Genomic DNA, 9,195 nt, shown 5'->3' with positions numbered 1-9,195 from the left:
GAATAACCAATCACATTTCAACCATGTTTGCAGGACAAAGGAAGCAAAGTGTGCACATTATCTTCTTTTAGAAATCTCAGGACTTACTTGAATGCTCTTCCTCAAGAAACTGAACCCCCCAGCAAGGGCAGAGTCCCAGAAAGGAAAAGATGTTTTCCAGCTCTGTCACAGTCACACCTTCTCAGCACCAGCAAGGACCTCAGCGCCCCACTGCAGTCTTGCAGAGGACACTGTCATGTGCTCTGTAACAACTTACCAGCTAAATGCTGAAATCCTGCTTCCACCAGATCTTCGTATATATGCTTGACAGGATTCTGATGAGCCAGCAATATACCGTGTAACCAGATGAGCAACATTCTGTTTCCATGTTCCTTATAACTTTTTTTCCCTATGCAATACACAAAGCATTTGTCTGTTCCATATGCTGGAAACAGTGTATTTTGTGCTTTTGCACGTTTAGAGTTCCAAGAGGTTTTAAAACCTACTCATTTATTCTTATTCTCACCTAGAAGCAAAATGAAGACAGACTTACAAAGGTTAAAAAAAAAAAATATCTAGTTTTATCCTAAGGCTACTTTAAAGGGAGAAAAAAAAATGCTAATATGTCTTAAAATTCTTTTTTTCCTTTAATTTTTCCTCAACATGTGGAAATATACCCTGACATAGTAGTAAGCAAGTACAATGCATGCTATAGAAGCACTGCTATCCCAGTGCTTGAGATGCCTGAAACCAGAAACTGCTGTTTCATGACAGCTGTGGTGACAGAGCATGAACAAGGTCTTCCTCTGTCATGAGGTTCCCCAGGTCCTCACTTGAATCATGACCTGCAAGACCCTTCCATGCTGCTCACTGCTCCTGTTTTTGATTTTGAAAGATGAATGTTCCTTCAGGCCATGAGGGAGAACAGAAGTGGCCTGGTACTTCTGGAGCACCACTTCCCTGGAACAACGTTTGTATCCATTCACTGCTCTTTTCCATAATCTGAATAAGAGCACCATGGCCAGTGTGTATCTGTGATATATAATTTAAAAAGCGACTCTGCCTTGTGGTTTTTATAGCTTATGTATTATGTCTAGCCATTCAGATAATGTTACCTGTCCATTGTTCTTCAATAGCTTTAATTTGTTCTTCTGTGAACTTCCAGAACAGGGCCAGTTTTTTCCATTCCTGGGGTTTTAACTGGTTGTATGCTAGATTCCAAAGGGAGGAACGGATTTGCTTGGTCTGTGTACTATGATCTTGTTTGAAGGATAAGTCTAAGCCTGAACCATCATCACTATAAGCTACATGTTCCTGAAAAAGAAAGCAGATTATAATATTGTGATGAAGCTGGGAGCCTCTGCTTAGTGAGCAGTGAACAGTGTGTCCCATACAGTCCTATGTAGCTACTGACAGGTGGTTTGCTCAGTGCAGGTAAAGGGCTAGTAGAAGTCTTTGAAGATGTCTTAGCATGGATGATGTAATATTAGAGAACAGAAATGAAGCCCTCCTGTGCCTACTGCTATGTCTTAAGTTAAACGCGCGAAATGAACCACTTTCTGTCTGTGGCACTTGATACACAATAGCAAAGAACAGCAAGTACTAAACCAGCACTGCTGTACTCCTTGGCTCTGTCTACTTAATATGTCACATTTTGAACATGGTTGGGTTTCAACCCAAGAGTTCTTACTCTTTCCTCTTGCTTCTCAAAGTGCTAAGTTCTCCCTCAGAAGAGGCTAGGCACCATCAGCATGGTGCTTGCTGAAGCTGTTCCCACCTCTGCACTGTCATTTCTGCTTGGCTTGAAGCAGAGACTACCAGGTCATTTGGTGGCAGCACAAGCCATTAGATTTAGCACTCAGACCCCCATTCAGCAAAGTGTTTAAGCACCAATAAGCACATGTGTGTTGAACCTGGATCTAGTTTTATTGCCTGCATAAGCAAAATCAGAAAAAAAACAAAACTGCAAGCATTTTACTCTCCAGATTAAAAGTGATCTTGCTACTGTATGCGTGGCTGACCTGAAACAGGAGCGACATGAGTTGCTTCTTGTTTGGGCACCTCTGCAAAAGTCATGTTTAGCAGTGATTTCAGCCCTAGCTGATTGGTGCTCAGGTAAAAGCCATTCCTACTGTAGGTAAGCTCAAATAACTTTTATATTTGGTTTTGTTTACATGCTTGTCCTCAAATCAGTCTCTAAAGTGAAAATTGTCTTCAGGATGTTGCAAAAAAGGAGATGGCAGCATGCCTCATTTTGGAAGTGCTAAGCATAGAATACTCCATTCCAGATAAAGTTCATAAAAATCCAAAGGGGTATTTCCTAACCTTATGAGAGTCTTGCAAGAAAAAAAGAGAAATCTTAGTAACAGGATTGTTATGTATATTTGATTCCATTTTTCTGGTGCAGACTTTATTTAATGATTCCTGACACACGCAAGGTGAGGTTTAGGACATTCTACAGGACAGCTTCAGGCTCTCTCCACTTCAGTGTTTATCTTTGGAAGTTTAAAAAACCAAAACCACTAAAAAAAACCCACAAACAAAAAAACCCCTTTTTTTCCTCCTTCCTTTGCAGCAGCACAGCTTCTCTTTGCTGCTAATTGTCTGTCTAGGCAGTGGCAGAGTGGGACAGTAACAGTAGCTCTCATATCCAGTCAAAAACAACAATAGAGAAGGGTTGGGTAGAAGCAGTAAATACAAAAAATGGCAAATGGAGAGAACAAGTTACTCACACACTTTAGTATTGTGCACTTCCTCATAGCAACATGACATTTCCTTTTGGAAATGCCTTGTCACAGGTAAGTCAGCTCAATGTAGTAAAAAGACAGTTCTTGCAATAATGGTTCAAAATACTGTAGTTTCATATATGGTAACACCACCTGAACAGTATCATATTCCATAACTGCAAGATCTAAGCTGCTCCCAAAGGCTGTGCTTCTATCTTCAGGTAATGGGATACAAACACTTCTGTTTCCCAACATCTGTGCAACTCTTGCATAAAACCATCTGCTTAAACATCTTTTCTTCTCCTCAGACAATTCAGTAAACAATGCCAAGAGCTTAGGAGCATTATGGGCTCACTGCTGTCAGACTTGTCTTCTCTGGCAACAGATGACTTTGCTTCTAATTCCCCTTTAAGCGAAAAGAAACTATAAGGTGCCTGACAACTCCAGCTGGACTCATGCAAATCAAATATGCATTACACGGGGAGTTTGTGGAGACATTTTTCATGAAAATTGACTGAACTGACAGTCAAGTGAATTCCTTTCACCAATCCTTTTGCCCCAGTTGGCTCTGGTGCTCACAGAATTACTTGCTCTACAGAAACAGTGTTAGCATGGTGGATGCTACAAGAGATGTCTTCTACTGCCTCACTAGGACCAGTATGCAAGTAAACAGTGTATTTGAGGGAGTTCGGCGATTTTAAACCGTACTGTGTCAAAACCCAGCAAATTTAACCAATTCTCAGGGAGCGTACATAAACCTATGGCTCCAAACAAGAAAAACTGAGCAAGCCAATACAAGACTGGTTTATGGAACACTCATATGCCCTAAAATGAACCTTCACCATCCTATGAAACAGCTCCCTTTCATCAAGTGTGTAGGTATAGCAGGTTCTTTGTGGCTCATTGCTACAACTGTCATTGATGTAACAAATAAGCTCTCTCAGAATTTTAAATGGTCCCAGTTAAGACCCCAGGACATGAGACATCCTGAATTTTCAAGACCCATTTGGGCTGGGTGTGAGTTTCAGGGCACATCTCTGTGCTTCACCAGCAGCTCCAAATACTCTTGATTTTAAGAGGTACTAAGGTTAGCTTTTCTTGTTCAGACACTTACTGCCTATAGCGCATGTACAAATTCATAAGAGACGTGGGATAATCAACACAGGCCAAAATAAATTGTCATATACATTTTAATACATCTGACACTCAGTCCTTTAAGGAGGCCCATTGCTATGCAGCCTACATTTAAATAACTAGGGAAGGAAGGTTAGGAATTCAGACAATTCTGAGGTCAATCTAAGCTGTGTCATTCACACTTGTTGCCTGGTTCCTTCCCATTCCACTGATTGCATTTTATAATTAACACACATGAAACAGAAGAGAGCTTTTGCCAAAGCAGCTGGGACTTCACTAGCAAAGGAGCGACAGACACCTGCACTCCTCTGTTTTTCAACCACAGATTTTGCTCTACTAAAGAACACCGGGATCAGTGTGGATTCAGGTCATCTGAGCCCTGATGCTGATGGCACAGTTTAAGTTTGGGTCAGAATCTCTCTCCACCCCTTTATCTCTGCGTGTAGAGCACGATGCAGGAAAACAGTAAGATCTGCCTACAATTTTACAGCTAGTCAAGAATAAAACCTGGATGGGGTAGAGACCTTTCTGTTCTCAGAATATAACAGAATAATGTAGAGAACTCAATTTATCAAGGCCAGTTTGCAGCCTGCTGCCAAAAGCAACCACCTCAGTCAAAAGGCGCTTCAGGATCAGAATCAGCTTTTCCCTTACAGTTCTCAGTGTAATGAAAGATGTCTCTTACCTGTTTGGTGGCATAATACCTTTCTGCTTTAATGATCATATCTACAATGAGGGCATGACTGCTCCTTGATGCCACAGCTAGTGCAGTTTTTCCATGCTGGAAGCAGAGATAGTCAATCAGAACATTATCTCATATATATGAGGATAAGTATATCATAGAAGGAACACAGGACCTTCATTTACAGATCCCCATCCTATTCTTCAACAAAATATATTACTATAATTTTATGGCTTCAGGGCAGCTATAATCAAAATCCTATGCTTTGTACACACTGTATCCCCTCAGCTCAGAGGTGGCTAATTTTTTCCCTGCACTGAACTCCCCCTAAAGAATTTCTGATGAAATACAGCTGCTTTCAGAAATCTGCACTCAAACTGCTGCACAGTTCGTAACAGCTTGCACTCTGCGGTCACCCTTTCCAAGTTCATGCAAGCCCAGGAATCCACAGGCTGAATACTACCCTAAATACAGCACATTTCCATGTTATGGTTAAACTGCATTTCAGATGGATAGGCTGGCAAATTTAGAAACCTCCAAATTCAAGGGCACACCTGTGTCTTGTTTTGGTAAGAGGAGCTGGCTCACAGAATGAAAAGAGGGTGTGGGAATGACTTTCTCATGACAACTGAAGTGAGCACAACTGAAGGTGATGTTTCACAGGTACTACAGGCAGTGGAATTACAAGCCACTGCTTTAATTCCAGTTATAGAAGACTGCTCAGTCTATCTGAACCCCTCTCTGTTATCAGCACTTCAATGTAAGGGCATCTCAATGGCTCTACAGGGCTCTCCGCAATTGTTTTCAGCAGATTTGCACTGAGTGGATCTGCCTCAGATTTAAATACTTGGGGTATTCTCCACATATCAAGTGCTTGGCATTCTAGAAAATTAGACCTAAAAGAAGCCAACCCCTTAATTAGAAGATTAAATTATAAGGCATTTCAACTCTCCAGCTATTATAAAGTTATGTAATATATAACCTTTTGAGTTCTAGCTCCTGGCTCTCCTCAAGATCATTCTAATTAGCCTGTTTTTAGAAAAGCACCGCATTGGAAGCCAAGGAATTTACATTTCATAAAATCTTGATAGCATAGAAATACATTATATGTGAGGAGTCCAGAGACCACAAGAAGTCCTTGGGTCCCACCTCTGGAAAAATGCCCTGCATTTTGCAGGGAGGTGGACAGGGTGGAAAAGGGGGGTGTTTCTGGCCTCCTGTGCTAGTGCAGACACCACTGGCATCCTGCCTGCACATGTAGCACAGCAGTCTTGCACACAGTGAGCACTCACTGCACTATCAATCACAACCAATGACAATTATATCTGCAGATGGGAGGAAGGAAGAGCTCCCATGAGAGCATTTCCTGAGCTGTAACAACTTGCAACTCATGCAGATGCATGACAGACTCTGGAGGCAGGGGACTCTTGCTGCTGGGGCACTGAGGCCAGGAAAATGCTCTGCAATCGAAGCAGGGTCCCCTTTATCCTGCCTGCTATTCAGTAAGGTCAGGAATATTTTGGACACCACCGGACCAATTCAGTTCAAAAAGGGCTATACTTGTGAATGTTCCTAACAGTGTCATGGCCTTAGGGATCATCCAGCAAACAGGCAAGGGAAAAGCTGCTGCAAGAAATAAAACCAATGCAGAAAGGTGACAGAACTTGTGTTGGCTCAAAGCTATATTCTTATAACATACCCTGAACTCTGTCAGCACTGCTGTAATACTAGGGCACTATCCAGTGTCACAGGGCTCACAAGTGCTTAAGGTCAAAACAGGCAATTTTCTGTTCCTGCTTGTGGAATACAAATAGGTAGAGACAATTTTCCAATGGTTAAGGCATTCTCTAAAGTGGACAAAATTTCATTCTGGGTTAGTCCATATGAGAACTGCAGCTCTCCAGCTGGTACAAATGACTCTCAATGGGAAGGCTTAATTGCAATGCAGCATCTTACCTCAGCTTCCCAAAACACACTGACTGTGTCACCCACACTCGGAGCCCCAACCCTCATGTCAGGCTAGGGAAAGAAGAGATGATGCTAGTCCATAAAGCTTTACTCCTCATCAGGACAGTTTGTGCATGACAATTACTTTTTAAAAATTACTGAAGATGTAGATTTTGCTCATGATAAACATCTAATCTGTCAATTCAGTCATACAGAAAGCCAGTATAGTGGTAACAGTATAAAAAGCAGAAGTTCAATCTTGCAGTAATTTAGCAAAATTCGTAAAAAACTGGATTTGGTACTCTGTCTTTTCAAAAGCAATTCCCCAGAGACTGTTTTGGTACTTCTTCCAGTCACTGCCATTCTTGCCTCAGTCTTTCCAGGCTGTACATCAGAAACTGGGTCTAAGCACCCACCTGAATGGATCTGGGACAGCTTCTCAGAGACATGACACCATCATTTCCCAGATGGGCCAGAGTGCTAAAGGGCAAACTCACCATCACTGCAATTGGTGGAGCTGGCAGTACCTGTGCCTCTGCTGGCAAGGAACCTGGCTGTGGGTGCACAGTTACAACAGCCACAAGCCATTTTCCACTCCATAAACCTAGTCCTTTTTTTCCATCAGAAGCCTCTGGCAGCAGGGTTTACCCTTCAAACTACAGAGCTTTGAAGTTTTACAGCTCTTCACTAAAGCAGTTTTGGGTCTCTGCAAGCTGCAGCTATGGCAATATTAAAAGGATACTTCCTAGGAAACTAGGACTGTCCTAGACACCTAAGAAAGACAACTGGCAACAAGTGCTCCCTGCATCTCTGGCATGAAGGTTATAAAATAGAAAATAAAATCACATAATCCTTGCGTATGTGAGGAATGCAATCTACCTTATCCACAGTCTTGAGATTGCAGCCTGTCTTCAGCAGCACTTCCACCAGCTCCACATTGCCAAGATCAGCTGCCAGATGTAGAGGAGTTTCCTGCCTCTGGAATTAGTGACACCAAATAAATACAATAAGCCAAACTCCCTCTTAGAAGCAGACTTCTTACAATCTAAATCTAAAGGTTAACAAGAGACAGCCTTGGCAAAAAAACCATTGAACAGAATGAAATCATTTAACTTTTGAGTGATGTACCTTCCAGTTTTCTTTCAGGCAGACAGCATCTGGGATCTCCCCAGGAAAACTGGGCAGGAGTTCCAGCTGGCTCAAGAAAAAGTTGCTGTCGTGCCCTGCTGACATACTGTAAACATAACAAGCTCTCTCTCTCAACCCTCACCCATACTCTTGAGTAACTTTCTCCCTGCTGAAATTCACGCAAAGACAACTGGACATCCAAAATTTTCAACAGTACATCAGTACACTGTGCCATGTCCACAACAGGGTTTGTTAGCTCAGCCAGCTACAGTGATACATGGAATTCTACCTACTCCATTAGTGGGTTCAGTGAACCTTAAATCACACACACACACAAAAAAAGGGGGGGGGGAACATTAAACAAAATCAAACCATTAACAAGAAGTACAGCTAAAGGGGCAAGCTTCAAGTCTAATCTCTGGGTCTGAAATAAGGGTTGTATAGTCTGTCCACAGCTGCATGTACCCAAATAAAACCTGTTTATTTATTTAGCCCTCCACAGAATATTAACATAAGAAATTCCAGACGTCTATGGGAATAACAGAGCAACAAAAAAGGTATGTTGTCCTTTGTGGAAAACCTGCATATCTGGACAAGTCCATTAGCATGTTTCATGTGACACAGCATCATTTTAAATTGAAGTACTTTTGGGAATACACACTATGATCACATGACCTCACAAATTTCACCCAGCAATACATCCTAATTTCTTTTCTGTGGTAATTTAGAGATCTGTATGTAGCTACTGTATGAACCACAGATATGCTAGAGACAAAGCACGAAACATTGCTAAAAGATGGGTTCAAGAAGTTTACAAAACTCTTTATTTTATGTGACAGAATCATACTTGACTCCAACCACAAATGACAGCCTCTGCCTCAAACAAAAATGTGTATAAATTAATCTTTATCAATAAAATGATCAACAGGAAGGGATGAACTACAGATTTCTCAAAGATTAGTTCTTGTTACTATTGTGGGGAGCATTGCCACCTGTCTTGTGAGAGGCCAGAGTGCATTTCCCCAGCAGGGTGTCACAGTGCCCAACTTGGGACGACACACCTGGTGGGATAGTCTTTCCACAGCTGAGATGTAGGGTTGATGCAGAGGGAGAAGAGAGATTCTTTCTGAAGCTCCGCAGCTGGCAGGCTAGTCTATACACGATGCTTCACCATTCCATTATGGCCAAGGTGCCAGTGTACAACATGCACAAGCTCTGTACAAATTTCTGCCACGCAGAGCATGAGCACTGAATGTCACCCAGATTGCTGGGGGCCTGGTTGTTGGCCAGGTTGTTGTAGACCACCTCCACCACCATTAACTCCCTCAGATACTGGATACCTTCTTCTGTGACAGTCTACTTGCCTTGCTAGTTTACAGTATCTTCTTTGAGGAGGTATCTTGCCTTCACACTCAATAAGAGCCACCTCCAGAGGCTCGCAGGTGCCTGCCTCTCTTCCAAGCTTTTGTCAATCCCATAGTCCCCCAGAGATGGATGCCAGCTGCTGGGCTTCCCTACTTTCCCAGCACTGGAGAACCAGGTAGCAATGTGCTCACCTTGCTGATGAAACCTGCTGCCTATCTTGTAGATTGTTCAGGG

At 42.3% G+C, this 9,195-nt stretch overlaps 1 protein-coding gene across 1 annotated transcript in view; it reads right to left on the bottom strand.

Moving 5' to 3' along the window:
* Window positions 1–9,195, bottom strand: part of ANKDD1B (ankyrin repeat and death domain containing 1B) — a 31,149-nt gene that overhangs the window by 1,590 nt on the left and 20,364 nt on the right. Inside the window, exons 12-15 of the mRNA XM_026866481.1 lie at window positions 7,348–7,446; window positions 4,525–4,620; window positions 1,095–1,293; window positions 257–388 (exon numbers count right to left, since the gene is read on the bottom strand). Of these exons, the coding sequence (XP_026722282.1) occupies window positions 257–388; window positions 1,095–1,293; window positions 4,525–4,620; window positions 7,348–7,446 (526 nt within the window). The remainder of the gene's footprint in view (window positions 1–256; window positions 389–1,094; window positions 1,294–4,524; window positions 4,621–7,347; window positions 7,447–9,195) is intronic.

The sequence above is a fragment of the Athene cunicularia genome (genome assembly GCF_003259725.1).
Source record: "Athene cunicularia isolate RWA chromosome Z unlocalized genomic scaffold, athCun1 chrZ_part3, whole genome shotgun sequence".
Taxonomy (NCBI): Eukaryota; Metazoa; Chordata; class Aves; order Strigiformes; family Strigidae; genus Athene; species Athene cunicularia.
The sequence above is the reverse complement of the archived record's forward strand: the minus strand, read 5'-3'. Positions and strand labels throughout refer to the sequence as shown.